Raw genomic sequence first — 19399 nt, 5'->3', positions numbered from 1 at the left:
AGAGATGTAAACAAAGCGATCTACGACTTTGAGCGCTTGACGAAAGACGCAGGTTTTTCTATATTTAATTATCTCAAATTGAATTATGATGAGTTAGCCCTATATATTGTTGTTGCCGGTATGATATAAGATGCTGATTCAAGGTTATTTCTTTATATTAATTAGCTATTATACATCAACTTGGTTCTTTTCTTCGTATTGCCTTGCCAAGTTGCCAGCTGCCCACCTTACTTTGGTCTAGACTAGGAGTAGGAGTATGCGACACCGCGCCAGTGCCCGCCAGCCCCGCCACAACGTCTACCGTCTACGTCTACCGTCAGGCTGCCTGCGCGGCTGCGCCTGGGTATCTGGGTTATACACTAAAAAAAAAACAATATAAACGCTAAAATACACTAAATATATCTAGATTAGCTTAGCAAAATGTACCAAAACTTTCTACATTGATGGGAATTGAGAGAATTTCATGAGAATTAATCAATTCCGTGGCAAGATATAGATATTCCTTCTAAATCAGTTGCTGTATGCTAAAGCAGAAAGCCCAATTCCATTTCATGTACTGAAATTACTATGTTTGCCTGGGAAGTGAATCTACAGTTGGGAGGGGAGGGGTGGCTGTTGGCTAATTTTCCAGAAATAATAGTAATGCCACTAATGGGCTTATGAAGGAAGATTGACACTTCTTGTCTGCAATTTAAAAGAAAAAAGCTATTTTAGCTTGCAATTTTGCTTAAATTCTGCCTGATAATTCCAGATTGGCTAACTTAGGGGATACATGCTCATTTTTTGTGTAATGAATTGATTGAATTCATTATTACAAGCTTTGCAAATTAACTTGTTTTACTGTGAACTCATTTGCAAACACATTGGTTCTAAGTCTAACCATTAATGTAACTCAATGGTACAATTAAAAAATTAATAAACACTTTAGGAATAAATTTTGCAGGTTTTCACATGAACATTGACATTCAGCCATTTTTGTTGAAGTTTCATTGATGTTGGTAAATGGTCTGACATGATTTTAAACCAGAGCAAAGTTTAACGTGTGTCATACTTTGTCCAGCTCTATTTATTTTTGTCTTTCAGATATGCTACTGAATTCATAACTAGTGTCATTCTTGTTTCATTTTCTGTTCATATTATTCATCATGGCTCAAGTACCTACATCTAATTCTCTCAGTATTTTGGTTTCTGATGAAGGTGTCAGAATCCCAATTGCTCTTCAAAGTAAAAATAATAGAAAAACTTTTGAAACTGTGCAAACACAAGCTGTAGATTCCATCAAAGGAATGACTTTGAGTAAAGTTGAAAACCACAGTTTAGACTCTAATAATTCTTATATTATTTCAAACTCATCTACAAGAAGTGAGGAATCAATGGATTTGATGAGCTCATATGCAGGAGAATTGGCCACTGTCCAAATTGTTTGTGGAGATAAACACCAACCTGGATTTCCTGCCTCACAAACCATCATCATGACTGATGGCCAAGCATTTGCATCTAATAATCATACTTCTTCTAATGCTGGCTGTCCAATAAGCATAGCCAATGATGTCCAACACCATGGCTTAAAGATTGAAACACAATCAAGATCAGCAAACTCACATACAGACCTATCAGTTCATGGTTCTCTTGAGTCACATGAAAACATGGGTGGTGGCAGTGTTAGCATCACAGAAGCTGAAGAAGAACCAGGGCTGGAAGATGTTGCCATTACAGAAGTGTGCTCTGATGGAGTGCCATATGACCCCACCAAAGATCTTTATGATCCTGCTGAAGTTTTAGTTCCACTTTCAAATACATCAGATGCTAGCTCTGCATATGTGTAAGTAGTTTCTATATTTATTTTGATTTATATTGTAAACTTGCAGCATTTTTACATAACTTTGAGTGTTACGGTACTTTTGTTTTAAGTTTTAACTGAAAATGTTTGGCAAAATTTTTCCATTATTATTGATGGAATTTATTTCAAATTTTAACTTTTAACAAAACTCTGAAAACCTTTGTAAATTAGTCTTTATGTTCATTCTTATTCTTCGGAGAATTAAGCTTGATTAATTGGTTTTATTTTCAGATCAGATAGTGTACTGAATCAAGCCAATATACAAAAATTTATGAAGACTCATGGTTATGAAGGTGAGTTCTTCTGATGTACTATATAAATAATTTTAAGGAAAAATATCTACTTGTTTTTTTTTTACTCATTTCATTATGGCATTAATATGAAATTGCAGTACAATAGTATCTACCTGTGTTAAATAAATTTGTTATATCCTTGTGTTCAATGTTGTTGTTAAATTAATTTTTTCATGTTAAATTGTATTAAGTGTTTTTAAGTATTATTTAGTATTATTTCTTTAGTGCTTTTTTCTAAAGCTTCAGTTAACATGTGTAATAACATCTCGCGATGCAAACTAACCATTATTTCAATCATCTTATTGGGATTTTTGTTCAGATGTTTTAATGGAAGTAAGTGGAGAACGATACCAGGCTTACTGCCGGGCCTGTGAAGTTGTGGTAAATGTCAAGTGCTTGCTGGAGCTAGAAAGGCATGTGAACACCATCCGGCACCAAACCAAAGTTGGTGAGTTGCATTACTGGGATATTGATGTTCAGTCTTCAGTGCAAGTTCAGTTGATCTTCCAGTGCTGTATTATTCTTTACTGAACTGATGGCATCTTTTTTAATGCAAGTAAAAGAGAAATTTCAGTGATGGAATGGAGGTTTTAATTTTAATCTTTTGTTGTGAATTTTAGCTATCATATTGTTGCTTACTAGATAATGATTCTTAATGATTCATTTTTATTCCTGATTGAGTAATTGCCTTTCACAGTACTGAAGTTTTACCATAAGTTCTTTTGTGTAATAAACTCTACTGGAAATTCAACCTTTTTTTTCAATTCCTGTAGAAATTTGTAAAAAAAATTCCAGTACGGTACTCATTTTAACCTCAAGCACTTCTTTGTATGGTTCCAAGTATTTGATGTGGTAATAAAACAATTTTGTTTAGAAAATTCACTAACATGTTAATGATACAGTGAGGTTTTGCAGTGCAACAAGAGATGTCGCCATCAAATAATCAGTGGTCAGAAGACTCCTGTCGAGCACTCATTATGGCTGTTAAGAAGCACCACCACCGATTCCTGGAGCGGCAAGCACCACGGTCACCCATATGGGCTGACATACTGCAGGAGATGCATGAGAACACCACGTGTCAAGTTGACGTCAACCAATGCAGACACAGATGGCTGACGCTTAAGGTCAGTTATTCATGAGTCATTTGTTGCGGCTTCTGATGAGTTACCAAAATTATGTGATTACATGTTGCTTGTTCTCTTCTATAGTTCACTTGATCAGGATCTTATTACTTATTAATAATTTTAGGTATGTATATTGTCATGTAATATCAAGTTGATTTAAAATTATACAATGATCATGTGCTTTTTGATGTTTATTGCTCAAATTATAATGTCGTTTAAGTTCAGTTTATCTAAAGGACATTTCTTCATAACTATGGACTAAATTGTACTTATTACAATTACACAATCTCAATCAGACACTTCAGAGAGATAGAACTGCTAAGCTTGTGTTATAAAAGGTTTTGACATACATTTCTTGATAATTTATGTATGTAAGTTTGGATAGTAGTTACGTATTTACGGATAATATATGTATATGATATCTAGAGCAACTATGAGGAACTCGCCAACAACATCAAGGCCACATTACTTGAAAATTTATGTATGTAAGTTTGGATAGTATTTATGTATTTATGGATAATATACGTATATGATATCTAGGGCAACTATGAGGAACTCATCAACAACATCAAGGAAACATCTCTTGATACAGTGATTTAGGTATGTAAGTTTGGATAGTATTTACGTATTTATGGATAATATACGTATATGATATCTAGGGCAACTATGAGGAACTCACCAACAACATCAAGGCCACATTACTTGATAATTTATGTATGTAAGTTTGGATAGTATTTACGTATTTATGGATAATATACGTATATTATATCTAGGGCAACTATGAGGAACTCATCAACAACATCAAGGCCGAGAGTGATGGTGCTGACTCCACAATTAGTATTGCTGCCAAAATAGAAGATTGGCCTGAGCTCATGCAGCTCATGCACGAGGTTCTTGCCCCTGTTGCTGATGACGATGATGACAAATTGAATGAGTGAGACTTGGAATATTTTAATTTGTTTAATTAATTTTAAGTCAATAAGAATTGTCCCTCGGTTTTTCGGTATTGAATATTTAATCTTTCTCATGCATGTAAATTTGATTTTTTTTATCTTGCATTATATTGACTAATTGAAAATCACAGCTTTGGTCCAAAATGAAAAGATTTCTTATTTGTGGTGCGGGATTAAAACTGAATGGACTCAGAATAAATGCAACATAATATTATTATTTATATTTGATTTGTGTTAGAAATTGGATTTTCATGTACCTGTTATTACCACAACCATTGCTGTGCAGGAGTGGTGCTGTGACATCTTCCTTGTTGGACTATCAGGAACTTATTGAGGATGGTAAGTAATGCAATTCAGATATTCATATATGTTGATCTAATTATGTTTAATGCTGCCGAAAATGATGACGAATCATATTGGGTGATGATTTGGTTTACCTCATAATAGAGATTTCCATTTCACTTCTTATTGCAGTAAAGGCTGCAGATTATCAACAAATTTTTTATTTTCAAGGCAACTTTTTTTCATGTCCCAGGAATTATTTTTGTTTAGTGTTAAACTTTCATGGGCATCCCATTTTCTTAGTTTTTTTGTGAAAGTTTGATTACTCTATATTTATCTTCAAACTCATTTATTTTTCTCTCAAATTGTTCTTGGCAATTTGATTGCCATTAAAGCCTTTTATTTTTTGGTGTGCTTTGTTAATTTGAACGTCATTTGACTGAATAACTTGTTAACAGGAGACTTCAAGTGGACAGAAGAATCGGAGGAGGCGCTGCTGTCGCTCCTGGAGACCAACTCGTCGGTCATCACAGACACTGGCAGCGTTGATGGTGCTGGATGGGCGGTGAGCAATGCCTACAGATGGGCCAAAAATGTGTGAGGAGACTGAGAAGTCTGTGACTTCTAAAATGTGTGATGAGGTCGAGAAATCTGAGACTTCTAAAATGTGTGATGAGACAGAGAAATCTGAGAGTTCTAAAATGTGTGATGAGACGGAGAAATCTGAGACTTCTAAAATGTGTGATGAGACGGAGAAATTTGAGAGTTCTAAAATGTGTGATGAGATGGAGAAATCTGAGACTTCTAAAATGTGTGATGAGACAGAGAAATTTGAGAGTTCTAAAATGTGTGATGAGACGGAGAAATCTAAGACTTCTAAAATGTGTGATGAGACAGAGAAATTTGAGAGTTCTAAAATGTGTGATGAGACGGAGAAATCTGAGACTTCTAAAAAGTGTGATGAGACGGAGAAATCTGAGACTTCTAAAATATGTGACGAGACGGAGAAATCTGAGACTTCTAAAATGTGTGATTAGACGGAGAAGTCTGAGACTTCTAAAATGTGTGATGAGACTGAGAAGTCTGTGACTTCTAAAATGTGTGATCACGGAGAAATGTGAGACTTCAAAAATGTGTTATGAGACTATCAATTTAGATTGAGAAGTCCAAAGTGCTAGTGTTGCCATATTGTAAACCTAAACGCTAGTACGGAAGGATACCACAGAGGGGCAAATACTTGAAGTATTTTATATTCTCCAACATGGAATATGATACTTCAGTTGAAACAGGTGCTGAAAACTGAACTCAAAAACTTGTTAGCCATTTCTAAATAAAATGTAACTGATTAGCTAACGAGCTTATATTGAAATTCAACAATATACTATATTTCCTGTTGTAAAAGTCTCAATGTAAATAAAAACTACAAAAAATGTAAACTCTGCATTTTGAATTGATTCATTGTTTCATTGAATAAATGAACAAAAAATCTTTTATTTATTTACGTTCTAAAAATAACCTCCTTATCTCCTCTCATCAGTCATTCTAAATGACTCATTTTCAGGCGTTGAAGGAGGCTCTTGCAGACCAAGGATTTGAGCTGTCAACAAGTCAACTACAACGCAAATGGGACAACCTGCGCACCGGCCACTGCCACTACGACCAGCTGGCGCGGCGTCACGGCGCTACCATCGTGTGGCAGCACTACAGCAGACTGGACAACCTCCTGCACCACGTCGACCTCGTGCAGGAGCAGGGCCAAGGTCAGCATGCTCATGAGAACGTGTTCTGCAGGAGCAGGGATAAGGTTAGCATGCTTATGAGAACGTGTTCTGCAGGAGCAGGGACAAGGTCAGCATGCTTATGAGAACGTGTTCTGCAGGAGCAGGGACAAGGTTAGCATGCTTATGAGAACGTGTTCTGCAGGAGCAGGGACAAGGTTAGCATGCTTATGAGAACGTGTTCTGCAGGAGCAGGGACAAGGCTAGGACGCGCGAATAGGGTTATACATAGGATGTGTTGTGCAGGAGCAAGATCACGGTTAGGGAAATTTGATGATATTTTCAGCCGCAGCATCACGGTTAGGGAAATTTGATGATATTTTCAGCCGCAGCAAACGTATGTTAAGGATATTTTGACGTAAATTTTGCTGCAGCCACACGGACGGAGAAAATGGCGTCTGCCTACGTAGTAAACTATTTGCAAAGTTTTATTTCACAAGCCTTACAACTTTGGTGTAAAAAATATGTACCGTCTAGCAGTGTAGCTCTCTAATTATATATGATAAAGTGTAGAACAAATCTGGTTATGTTATGGTGAATTATTATTAAACACTAAGCTTACTGCTGTCAGACCATTCAATAGCAAGTTAAATAACATGCAATTAAATAATTAATGAAGATTTGTACTTGCTGTGATCTATTCTTCGTGTCAACTACTTCAAGCTTTAGTACTGCATGTTGTAATGGAAGCCCCGATACTTTTTTTAATCAGATAGCGATGAAGACTTCGACCCCACGCGCGCGGGAGTTGATCGAGGTTCAGGTTCGTACCGTCGATACAGAGGCCGAGGTCGCGGTAGAGGGAGAGGCAGAGGCCGACGAGGGCGACACCGCAGATACGCTCTTGATTCTTCACCTCCTCCTTCGGCGTTACGAAGAATACCAACGGGCAGTGCGCAGTCTGGTTCTGGTCGTCAGCGGCCGCAGCGTTCCACTGCCGGCCGGCATTATAAATACGAGAGCGATTCTGCCGAACACGAGCTCGATGAAGCTGAGGATAACGAAGACACTAAAGACGTGCTGTCTCGCATCAAAGAGCGACAGGTGAAAACCTCTCCAAATCACACAACCGAGGAAAAAGTTATGGTTGTGGAAGAGAGTTTTATAGAACAGCTTATTGAACGTAAGGTAAATGAACGATTAGAACAAGCTTGGAATTTTAGAATGAGTCATTTAGAGCAGCGTATTGCTGATTTAGAAAATAAAATAATTGGCGTGCGAGTAGAGGATGTCACTGAAGATAATTTTGCGGAAATCGACGCTGAATCTATGCCTCTTGAAGGAAGTTATACTGATAGCACCCACAGCGTCACTCTCCCTCACGTCCATGTCAACTCCAACGTCATAACCTTACCCTCAGACGGTAATATCACCTCTTTACCACACGTCATGAATGACTCTTCTTCAACCGAATCCCAAGTGCAAGTGACCGCTTTGAGTGACGATCGACACGCAGGTGAGGCCTTCACGTCGGACAGCATCGTGATCTCCGCACCTCAGCAAGCCTTAATGGGATCACACAACACTCGCGTTCACGGTTTTATTCCTGGGCACAACTCTGCGGGTACCCACACTGTCATTTACGCCCCGTCGTCCCTTACAGAGACCGGACAGACCGTTAGCGTGCCCTTCAATGGGCAACAGCACATCACACTCTCCATAGGCAACAGTCTCGCTCAGTCCCTTCAGAACTCTTTAGATCAGACCAGCTCTGCCTTATCTAACCATGCTGGTACTAGAAGCATATTCCTGGCGACACAAAGTAATGGGGCAGCCGTCCCTGCCACTCACGCCTTATCTCCTCTAATTCCTGCCTCTAAAGCCATCGATGGTTCCTCACTTGGCATGGCGCAGGGGCAACAGAAGAGGCAACTCGTCAGTCTCCAACAATCTCCACAACAGCTGCCCAGAAAAAAAGGACGTGTTAAATAGATGAATCTCTTTAAATAGTTGTTAAGGTTAATCATTCTAAATAGTTGTGTAAATTCCTCGGCATTTTGTACGATATACTTTAAATATTGTGTTATTTCTTCATTTAAGTGCATGATCCGAGTTTTAGGCCGTCGTTATAAAATTGTCGAGAAATCATTTTTTCCCAGAATAGAATAATGTCTCAAGGTGTTTCGAAAGATCAGAACTTACTCAAATATTGCTACTATGACCACGCTATGCTAGGTTTGGACCTTGGTCGCAGTACATTTTTTTCTGATGTACACATTTTTTTCTAGGTAGACTCATGCACGGACCAATTTATAAGCATGAGTCATTATTAGATATTGAAATTTAATAGAATGGTTCGTTTAATTGACTTGATTGTTGTTTCATCATGGTTTGAAATTGTTTAGCTGGTTATCTGTTAAAATAGTTCTATTCTGTTTGATGATCGTTATCTAACCACAGGAGACGGCGTCTTCGAAAGTACAAGAGAAGTAATTATAGTTAATCCTCGCTGTGAATATCTGCTTCACGCGTACGGAGACAAATGTATATTATATAGTACATTTTTATGCAGTTACTACACATTTTTATGAAGCATCCTTGAACCGAAGAAATTTGATTATATATTTATCGTTATAGAGGAGCATTTCTTTTGATGGATGACAGCGTTTTTTCAATGCTTATCACACCAATGCTACTGATGAGAAGGATGAGTCACCAAATCTTCGCTTCATTTTAACTTTGGCACCTATCTTGAGTATCGTGCATTAGCCCATGAATGAAAATCCTTTCAACTTCATGCCATTTCATAATCTGACATAGTTAAATATTGAGCAATTTTTCTTTAATATAGAATCGACTTGAAGATCCTAATTTTATTTCGCCTGAAGATTCCACAATCAATTGATTTACAGTAACAAGTCGCTTAATATTGTTGATACTTTATTGCGAAAATTTACGTCGAGCCTGTCTGAGAATTACTCGTCTTCGCCAAAAAAGTTGATAATTTTTATCATTTCTTCCTCTTCTTTCAGTTACCGAACACAATTACCTTGCACTTTTTTTGCGTTAGAAATTTGTATGCAAAAGACTACGGTCAGTATCCGCTATTCGGGAAAAATCAGTATCCGCTATTCGGGAAAAATCAGCACTTACTTCGCCGCTCGTCAATAAACACCGTACAATACTGGGTCAAAGCTACGAGTTTTGAGGTTCGATAACTATAAGTTGACAACAAAGCTGTTTCGAATACGCTAGAAAGACGTGGTTCAGTTTTATTAATTGTATAGATCGTTTCTATAGTAGACCGGCGACTTGAGTGATGTGGCGACGTTAGTGGCAATGGCGGAGAGGTCGCTTCCACAGGGGGCAGAGAAGGCTCTGCTTGGGGCTCAGGTGTCACTCCCCTGGCTTCCCTGGACCAAGTATGGGTAACTCGTTTATCCAAAGTCTCCTCAATGTACTTATTCAGATTAATAATTCGATTAAACTTTTTTTCTAACATAACTGAGAGTGGTGCCACTAGGTTGAAAGGACAGAAAAATAAGTACACTAAGATTTATGATCACACTAGAGTTAATAATGACTGGTTTTATGATTATTTATTTAAACTTATATTTAAGCCAGAATATTTAGTGTTTGTCGGCATTTTTGGTACAAAAAAATATGTAAATAAATTATTTAGGGGGCTGAAGCTCCCAAAAATAGGCCTAATGACGTCACTGCAACAAGACTTTGTTCCCATGAAATTTGAGCTGAAACTTTTCAGCCTCGAAGTAATAGTGTGATTCAGCTTTCACATCTCTTGCTGATGAATCATTTTGGATTTTTGATGGCCGATGGGGTTTGTTAAACGCTGTTAAAACTTTAATTTTTCATGTTTCACATTTAATGAGATGTAATGTTGCTCTTTCTGCACTTTAACCCTCTACCGCCTGACATGAGTAACCGGAGCAATATGCCTACTTCCCAAAAAGGATCCGTTCCAGTGAGCGCCAAATGACTTGCACCTGACGGTTGTTGCCACGTACGACAACTTTAAAATGTTCTCTGTTGTGTACAAACGTTCTCAGGTTGCTACACTCAATAGTTTACGTATAATTCAAGTTGAAAGTTATGTTCTCAGAGAGTGACATACGGCGCGGTAGAGAGTTAACACGTTGAATGCGATTCGACCCACCGGAGGGCCGGCCGTGTCGTGTTAAATTATGTTCGACGCTAGATTTGTCTTTACATTAGAACTTAGGCCCTATGTTGGCCAAACTGGGTCAAGATGACCCACACAGGGGCAAAAAGTGCATAGGTATTTGGACAAAGTCTCACTCATGTTACCGAGTGTTTCTTTCACAGAGTGACAGACACTGCGACGGTGACTAGATCCTGTCAATCGCCAATTAGTGACTCTTCAATCCCAGTGACATTTTTTGATCATTAAGACTTCAATTTTAAGCCCCAATGTGAATTAAATGCCGTAAACTAAATTTTGATTGGCGCTCACAATGCTTACGTCAATAAAACGTTTTCGTGCCTATAAGAAGTAGTAGTAGAATGGTTTGCTAACGCTCCAGCTATCAAGCTATTTCGCACCGGAGGTCAAAAGATAACATCGCCAACAAGATGGAAGGCCTCAATTATGAAGCAATCAATTATGAAATGAATCAAATCTCAAATTCAAATGAAGGGGGCGGAAAATCTCAATTGTACAGCTGCCTGAAGCTGGCTCGAGAGAAACAGCGTTAGCACCTCAAAGAGACGAAGTGACAAGGAGGGACAGGGGAAAAGCGACAGAAACGAAGATAATCGAAAAAGAAGTCGCTTACACGGGACGTCGGCCGCCTGCACAAGAGAGACAGAGAAGAGAAATGTAAAGAATCCTACCTACATAATAACTTTAACCCCTGCACAACTGAGATCTGCAGTCAGACACCGCGCTCTCAGCGGTGGGGCGCTCAGGAACAATCCCCCTGGGAGCGCGAAATCTCATAGGACTTCTGACGAACACAGACACGCGTCAGAATTCTCCCCTGAGGGAGCGTGCCTATAAGCTATACCCATTATGTTGCAACGTAGAAGATGGTGCAATAAGTCTGTGAATTGAAGAATTTCATGTCAATTTCAGTTTTTATGCAGATTTTAAGTCCGATTGTTCGTGGAGAGTGTAGGCGACCGTCATCTCGTTATCAGTTCCTCGGATGACGCGGCTACAGGCTCCGCCTCTGAGCTCTGCTCTCCGGGTGAGTTCTCATTTGAAATACAGTTAGGCTATGACTAGCTGAATTTACAAATTTAAAAGCTGACATTTAAACTCATGTATGCCTGTCTAGCTGTCAAATTTTTACATTTAAAAGCTGAGACTTCATTATTCTTCAGGATTGACTTTCGTGTCTAGTTTTCCGTAGAAAATCGCATGTACAAATACAATTTAAAGCAGTGGTTCCCAAAGTGGGCGATGGAAAGATTTTGGGGGGCGGTAAGGAAGAAGAGGGCGATTGGGGGGCGACAATCCGAAGTCAGAAGTTCGAAAGTTTGTTTGACGATTTGTACACAACACGTGCAGCGCATGACTCTCAGCGATTGTTTTTACCCAGATCTGTTTTTAACCTCTCCTGGGTTTACGTCTCGGACAAATTAACGGCCGGACTCGCGGCCGGTCTCACGGCCCAAATTCAATGATCAAGGAATATTTCTCAAACTAATGAAATTAACTCGATGAAACTTAGTACACGTATTCATTAGGACCTAACAAATGTTTAGCTCGTGAAAATTGCTTGAATTTTGCCATCGTTTGTTTTTGTCATAGTTATATGGCAATACGGGCCGAAATTCACAGTGATCACGTAATTTCTTCGAAACTACCGAACAGATTCGAACGAAATTTTGAATTTGCAGTCCTAACTGCCGAACGGTAATGTTTAGCTCGTGAAAATTTTTTCGGTTGCGCTTTCGTTCGCGAGTTTTTTTTACCTTTATGCGTGATTTAAACAGCAATACGTGTTTATTTAAATTCGCAATAATCTAGAAATTTTTTCCAAACTGCTAAACAGATTTGAACGAAACTTAGTATTTAAATACCTAACTTCAGCAACGGTGATGTTTAGCTCGTAAAATTTTTTCGTTTTGCCTTCGTTTGCCAGTTATACGGCCTTATACGGCTCTTGGTTAAACCGGCCGGTAGAAAAGCCGGTCGTACCTCCAATATCTGCATAACTCGCGAACGAAAGCAAAAAAGAAATCGTCAGAGCTAAACATCACCGTTGAGAGGTTAGGTATTTATATACTAAGTTTCATTGAAATTTGTTCTGTAGTTTGGAAGAAATTTCTTGATCGCCTCGAATTTAAGTGACGAATTACTCGGCGATACGGGCCGAATATAGGGAAGTGTGAAATCAAGAATGACGGTAAAAAAAAAATTTCGCAAACAAAAGTAAAATCTTAAAAAAAGTATAAGCTAAAAAATAACCGTTTGGTATTTAGGAATGTATATTCAAAATTTCGTTCAAATCTGTTCAATAGTTTGGAAGAAATTCTTTGATCACTGCGAATTTCGGCCTGTTTCGCAATATACGCGTAACTCACGAATGGAAGGGACATTTAAAATAAATTACAAGCTAAATAACACCTTTAGGTTCTGATGAATACATGTTCCAAGTTTCATAGAGCTGCGTTCATTAGTTTTGGAGATACTACTTGAAAATTGAATTTGGAGATTGGTCGTGCGACGGGCCACGACTCCGGCTGTAAATTCGCCCGAGACGTCCTAGGTTTCTAGTGCTGAAACAGTTAAAACAGCTGAAAAACATATTGGTTCAGTAAATGGAGTTCTATTTGTGAAATACACATTTGTGTTTAACCTTTCTCTTTTAAAATTGAAGCGTACTAAATTTCAAGAAAGAGGCGTATGTCTGTAGGGGGCGCTAGAAATTCACTAGGGAGCCAAAGGGGGCGCCAGCCTGAAAAAGTTTGGGAACCACTGATTTAAAGTAAACATTTTACAGGAACTACAGCGTACGGGCGTGCAGTGCGACGTGGAGGTGCAGTTCGGTGCAGCTCGAGCGGCGCTGCATCGCTGCGTTCTGCTGGCGCGTGCAGCGGCCGTAGCGCGCGTCGAACTAAACACCCTCACAAAAACAGTCATCACGCTGGCTCCTTATGAAGAGTCCATACACGGTACATTACGTTCGATATTTAATTATGTGAAATTTATGATGAGATCTCTGCTGATGAGATTTAAGATTAGATAGTTGCAAGTGAAATACATCGCTACTGATATGAAATTTGTAACTTTCCTTGAAAATAATGGTGGTTTGTTTTCTTTAGAGCATGTGTGCTTAGTTTACTTTTAATAGCGTTTATTATCATTTTACAGACGTTGCACGTCAAAATGAAGTTCTCGAGAATTTCGTCGACTTCATTTACGGTCTTGAAGTTTCACTATCCGACGATGAGCTGCCGTTACTGAAAACATTCTTGGAGAGCGTGGGGTGTCTGGACTGCTTTGGACGGGGCCTAACCGAGCATGGAGGAAACTTGATCAATTATGGAGGAAAAGTTTCAAAAGAAAATGAATGGGAATCTCTCACTACCGAAGTATCAAATTTCAATGAATTCGATCGTGGAAAATTAGGAAATGGTGAAGTGATTCGAGATCGGGAAAAAGGCGAAACCGTGTTACCGAAGAAAGATAGATGCAAAATTGCGAAGCCACCTTTTAATAAATCATGTGAAAATAATGCCTTGAATTCATGGAACAACAAAAAACATAAATTTAATACAAACAAAAGAGTTAAAACTAAGAAACCATTAACGACTGGAACTTTCAGTTCAATCAAAAGCTCTCCTGGGCACTCCCGAACAACTAGGTCTGTTAAAGTTTCCCGAACCAGCACTGATGTTGAAGAAAATAAAGATGTTGTGATGGTCACAGATGTATCTGAACTTGGTAAACCTACTTCATCTGACGAAAATATTTCCTTAGACAAAAAAACCACTTTTGACTATAATAATTTGCCAAACTTGTTATCGCAGCTCCCTCATTCATTAATTAAGTTTGATAACTCCGAATATTTAGAGCAAAATAGCAAAGTTCATTGTGCTAATTATTTTGCTGATTCGAAAGAAAAGAATTCATTTCATGCTGCACCTCCAGAGGAAGAGCATCGAAATTCAACTAATTTTCACGATATTCCCGATTTCGCTGTGGTATTCTTAGATGCCTTAAAATTTTCTTCACTTTTAAATAACAACGAATGCAGAAATTCAATTCGTGTAGAGTCACCAGCCAGAAGCGAATTATCTACAACTGCCCCATATTTTGAAGAATTTACGAAAGATATTCCGCCTATTGTTGTGTTGGATATTGAACCGGACGGTGAATTTTCTACACTGGATAATGGAATTTCAAAGGGACTCGTGGCAGAGTTCCCGGCAGCTCCGTATTCTTCGGAGTCGCAAGTTGATGAAGAGAACCTAAGTTTATCCTGTAGAGAGAGATTAAATCAACGATCTTTTGTAAATACAGACGCATCCAAAACCCAGATGCTTTCATTTTTTAGCGACGCTCGTACTCCTAAAAACACTCTTTACATTACTGGAAATTTACCAGCAACATTCGTCTCACCAAACAACATTCCTACTAATGAAGGCAAGATGCTCACATCAGTGGACTGTGACGTTGACAGTGACGTACCGGAGACCTATGACGTACCGGAGACCTATGGCGGTGTGTCGTCTTCGGCGCAGGGGAGCCTGCAGTGCAACGAGTGTAACGTCTCTTTCAGGAAGTGCTTGGATCTGGTCAAACATGTCCTTGCTTACAATCACTTCTCGGTCATTTGTCCCATTTGCCTCGTTAAGGTTAGTTCGGGAACCTTGCTCACCTATGTTTATTTTCCAATCCTCTCATTTATAAGCGAAATTTGAAAAGCAAGCGCTTCTTTAGTGCAATGGTTTTTAAAGTGATGACGTTGATCCATTGTTGATATCGGAAAATTCCTGAATTTTTTGCAGAACTTTATATGATAATACTTACATTTGAATGATTTAGACTTTATATTACGTTTATTACCTAATTTCTAAACCAAAATTGTAGTCATGAAAGTCACAATATCGGCATGGACGGTTTACTGCAGCACCAAATTACACAGAAGCATGTGCATAAGCTCGTATATAATTATCAGATTCCTGGTTGATATTATCAGTACTCCGTCCTCGCGTGTTCTTCTTCCTTACCAATCCAGGCTTCGGACCGTGAAGATCAGCGCCAGCATTTCGTCCTGCACGACTCGCCGCTGCCGTTTTTCTGCCAAAGCTGCGACCTGCGTTTCCGGACGCGAGCTCACCTCGCCATGCACGCACCCAAACACTCCAACGCGAAGCCGTGAGTTCCTACCCAAGCAGCCATGCTATTGAAAGTTACGTGTTTTTAACTCAGTCAACCAGTCACTGACGGCTTTTCAATCTAAACTGACCAGTCACAGAGAAGAAATCGGCCGCTACGTGCACTCAGACTGCAACCTAAGCGAGTTGTCATAGTACGGCTCCCAGGTTCTTGGTGTCAAGTCTTTGGGCAGACAATAATAAAGTGGACTTTTGATCTTTAGATAAATTAAAGATCAATTTTGGATCAATTAAATTTGGATCTTTAAAGAATAATCTTTAATTGCTCTGTTATGTTTTGTTGGAGGATAGGTTCAGCGTAAGCATGGTGGCCAGTTTTCGTGTCCGGAATGTTGGTGGCAGTTTTTCATGCGAGGAATGTTTGTTGCAGGTTTTCATGCCCGGAATGCAGTCGTGCGTTCAAATGGCGTCACGCGCTACAGGCGCACATGCTCACACACCGCGCCATGGGACATCTTCTGTGCGACGTGTGCGGGTTCTCGTCTAACTACATCACGACGTTCAAGGCGCACCTGCAGCAGCACTCGGGCGAGGCGTTCTCGTGTACCCAGCCAGGCTGTAGCTTCAAGGCGTTCAGGAAAGACAACCTCAAAGCCCACCTTGCCACGCATTCAAACGTGAGTGCTAAGTGACACATTTGATTTTTTTATGAATCTATGACGGGAATCATATTTTGTACTACTTAATTGCATTTATTCTGTCATTTTGTGGATACGAGTAGTCATTGATATCAGGTATTCAGTATGGAGTTTCCAGCTCCCTTGTATTAATATAAAAATTCCGAGCTTTAATATATAGCAGTCTGAGTTGTTGGTCACGGTTATTATTCGAGTTGCTGGTGGACAATTTTACTCATGGTATTTGCGTCAATCATGAAGAATTAATTGTAAAGTAATTCGGGTAAAAGTGGAAGATAACTGTTTCTACACTTTGACTTGAGTCATGTCGGTTAAATTAAAGGGCTTTAGGAAAGTATTAGTTCATCGCACTATTATAGAAAATAATGCGATGATTATAAAATGAGTATATAAGTAGAGGGTATCAAATAATAGAAACTACGAAAACTCGTCAAATATGTGATTATTAATTAAACTTCAAAATCGATACATCAGATCAACGATAATTCTATCCGGTGACAAATAATAAAACGGATCTATCTTCTTTATTTAGCATGCATTTCCGATAGTGGCTATTTTACATGCAGGTTCGACCTCATCAGTGCGAGGTGTGCGGAACTTCGTTCTCGCTCGCCCGCAATCTTCGTCGGCACATGAAAGTGCACTCGTCTCTTCGTCTGCAGTGCTCGTCCTGTCCATTCACGACCACGCGCGACGACAAACTTAGATGTCACGTCACCACCAAACATTGTGTTGTCAACGATGCGTCGGAGTCTCGAACAAAAGCTACGCTCAACTTTGACCTTGAGCCCACTCTGAATTCTGTTCAGAGTGACTCTTTTTCCGCCTTAAGCCAGTTTCAATTACCAAGTAATTCCATAGCCCTAAAAAAGCGCAGTCTAAAAACTAGGCGGAAAATCAATGCCGTTCTCAGAAGTGCTCCGGTAAAACTAAGTAGGACCAATCACTTTTTGCCCTCTGGCAAACGAAAGCTGCGACCTATTTTTCCGAAGCCACAGACACTCTCGGTCGATTCTATGGCTATTGTTACGCAAAATAATGACAGCTTAGGAACAGGAAACATCGTTTTCGTGGAGAAAAATGTAGATCTGGTCTAATCCTCGTGTTCTTATAGGCATTAATACAACGCTTTGTTGATCTTAAAGGTGTCTAAAATAATTGATATGAAAAACCAAAATGTTCACAATGTATTCTCTTTTATTATTTTATTTCACTTCCTTTTTGCGGCGGAGATGCGGACTCATCCGTTTAACTCCGCGCAATTTAGTTTTCTCAAAAATTTGTTTCTGATGTTTCTTCATGAGAAATTGTGTGATATGTAAATTTTTTCCTCAGTCATTCATCATTTTTTGATGATTTTATAATGTGTACAATAGACACCATCAGCTACCACCTGCTGGGATATCTTTGCTCTCTAAACCACAATAAAATATCAATCAATTAATACTTTTATTTTAAGTTTGTGTTTCATGCTATCGGGTAATCATGGCGCACCCAAATAAAATTGATTAACAGCTGCTCTTGTAAAGGAAATGTGACGAGAAAATGTTTCCTTCGTCGTCCTCTTACTTAAAAAATAATTGAGGTACAAGTATTAATCAGTGGATCACTACAATTTTGATAATAAATTTTTTTCCAACGCTTAGTTCGTTCCTAGCAATGACTGCCATGACAACGTGGGTAAAAGAAATATATTAATTATCTTCACTCATTTCCATCAAGTTATCTTTAAAATTGTTAAAGATCAACTTTGATTTCTGTTACAAGCGAAAACTTAGAGCAAGAAGATATCATAATTTTATGTCATTGTCTCATGACCTTGAAGACGATCCTTATCTTGCTGTTTCAATACGAGAAACAGCAAGCTAGAAAACACTAAATATACTACCGCGGAGATGTTTATGAAATGTCTTTAAGAAATTTCAAGAGTCAAGATAAGGAAAGACCTCTACATGTGTCGGTATTTGTGTGTTCTGTCACTAATGAATTATGTCATCAAATACTGCTTGAAAAGTGATCATTGACAAGCGACGTTAGACTAGAAATGTTTCAATGTATTATATTCATCTGAGAGGCCGCAGAATTGTTTCGATTTTTGAACGATGTCAAAGAAACTGACAATGTGAAGTGTGGAAATGAATGAGATATTCGTTAAAAATTGTGCATACGTGCATAGTATTCAACTGACCATCGGGGCTTCACCGATGCTAATTCTTCATACTGGCCTTGGAATTGGTCTCTCTCGTGTTACGGTCAAAAAGTTCCGGTTCTCAAGCTCTAACATTTAGGCTCTTTACAGCATAACTGGCTCAAACTGGCTGGTGATAAAAAGTATAATTTAAAACAGATTCCCTCTACGAAATGCAGGAGAATTCCCCCGCAATAATGACATGGCATCGGGAGGAGCTGCAGCCTCTGCTCTATGATTGACATTGCTGCTGAGTCCCGGTGTATCTGCGTTCATATTCACGCTGTGTTCGAACTACGACGCAAGCTTAGAAACCCCATACCAAATGAATGCCCGCATTATTCAAAGACAAGCTACGACCTAGCAAGTAAGTACCTCAGTTTCTTTCGTACAAGTGCCAGGAAAGAATTCGGTTTTTGAAGAGGTTTTTGTCTTTGACACTGTAAACTTAAATGCATGGACGGTATCGCCAGAGCTCCATGCCAACCGTCAATCAACTGCGACGCGCCTCCGGTGCTGCAGGATGGGCCGAGATTCGCCGCTGAATTGATTGCTTCCTCGACGACTACAGCGCATCAAACGTACATGCGTATTGCACGCTGTAGTTAAATATATATGACTGCGTTTGTTCAGAATTTCAATATAAACAACAACCTGGAGTTCCTAACCTAACCATAGTATCCACCAGGTATTAAAAGCGCCGTTTCAAATACGCTGCGTTTTGCTTCTCTGTTTGTTGTTTTTGCAACGGTGTCGCCACGAGCGCTGTTTCCAAGTGAAATTGCGTTCGGCGGACCAAAAACCGTGTTAAATTTTATGTAGCATTATAATGTGCATTTCTTTAATTGTATTGAAAATTTCAGTGTTTCGGGTTAAATTGCATTGGGTGTAGAAACTGCGCATAATACAAGCTATCGACAGACACAGCCTACTTGTTTGGATGCCCGCTCTCAATTTCGCATTTTCTTAA

General features: G+C 39.1%; 2 protein-coding genes across 3 annotated transcripts; both read left to right on the top strand.

Moving 5' to 3' along the window:
- The first annotated feature begins 1074 nt into the window (after positions 1 to 1074).
- LOC108679544 lies at positions 1075 to 8786 on the top strand. Of its 2 annotated transcripts, XM_018168186.2 has the most exons (10): positions 1075 to 1822; positions 2072 to 2133; positions 2453 to 2581; positions 3049 to 3257; positions 4031 to 4191; positions 4497 to 4549; positions 4951 to 5057; positions 6054 to 6239; positions 6460 to 6472; positions 6983 to 8786. In XM_018168186.2, the coding sequence occupies exons 1-10, from the start codon at positions 1146 to 1148 to the stop codon at positions 8200 to 8202; spliced, it is 2817 nt and encodes a 938-aa protein (XP_018023675.1). In that variant the 5' UTR covers positions 1075 to 1145; the 3' UTR covers positions 8203 to 8786. The 2 variants fall into 2 exon arrangements, with proteins under 2 accessions (XP_018023675.1, XP_018023676.1); XM_018168187.2 differs by lacking the exon at positions 6460 to 6472 and having other exon boundaries at positions 6054 to 6252.
- Positions 8787 to 11182: 2396 nt separating this feature from the next.
- LOC108679521 (zinc finger protein 236-like) lies at positions 11183 to 17410 on the top strand. The gene is made up of 6 exons (XM_018168150.2): positions 11183 to 11441; positions 13203 to 13374; positions 13574 to 15060; positions 15444 to 15583; positions 15974 to 16220; positions 16808 to 17410. The coding sequence occupies exons 1-6, from the start codon at positions 11400 to 11402 to the stop codon at positions 17336 to 17338; spliced, it is 2619 nt and encodes an 872-aa protein (XP_018023639.2). The 5' UTR covers positions 11183 to 11399; the 3' UTR covers positions 17339 to 17410.
- The last annotated feature ends 1989 nt before the right edge of the window (positions 17411 to 19399 follow it).

The sequence above is a fragment of the Hyalella azteca genome, unplaced genomic scaffold (genome assembly GCF_000764305.2).
Source record: "Hyalella azteca isolate HAZT.00-mixed unplaced genomic scaffold, Hazt_2.0.2 contig2480, whole genome shotgun sequence".
In the NCBI taxonomy this organism is placed as follows: Eukaryota; Metazoa; Arthropoda; class Malacostraca; order Amphipoda; family Hyalellidae; genus Hyalella; species Hyalella azteca.
The sequence above is the reverse complement of the archived record's forward strand: the minus strand, read 5'-3'. Positions and strand labels throughout refer to the sequence as shown.

Excerpts from the sequence above, each read along its gene's own strand:
- LOC108679544 (XM_018168186.2), top strand. The coding sequence starts at position 1,146 with ATGGCTCAAGTACCTACATCTAATTCTCTCAGTATTTTGGTTTCTGAT. Across the intron at positions 2,134-2,452 it reads GAAGACTCATGGTTATGAAG|ATGTTTTAATGGAAGTAAGT; the intron begins GTGAGTTCTTCT and ends ATTTTTGTTCAG. Across the intron at positions 2,582-3,048 it reads CCGGCACCAAACCAAAGTTG|TGCAACAAGAGATGTCGCCA; the intron begins GTGAGTTGCATT and ends GAGGTTTTGCAG.
- LOC108679521 (XM_018168150.2), top strand. The coding sequence starts at position 11,400 with ATGACGCGGCTACAGGCTCCGCCTCTGAGCTCTGCTCTCCGG. Across the intron at positions 11,442-13,202 it reads CTCTGAGCTCTGCTCTCCGG|GAACTACAGCGTACGGGCGT; the intron begins GTGAGTTCTCAT and ends AACATTTTACAG. Across the intron at positions 16,221-16,807 it reads ACCTTGCCACGCATTCAAAC|GTTCGACCTCATCAGTGCGA; the intron begins GTGAGTGCTAAG and ends TTTTACATGCAG.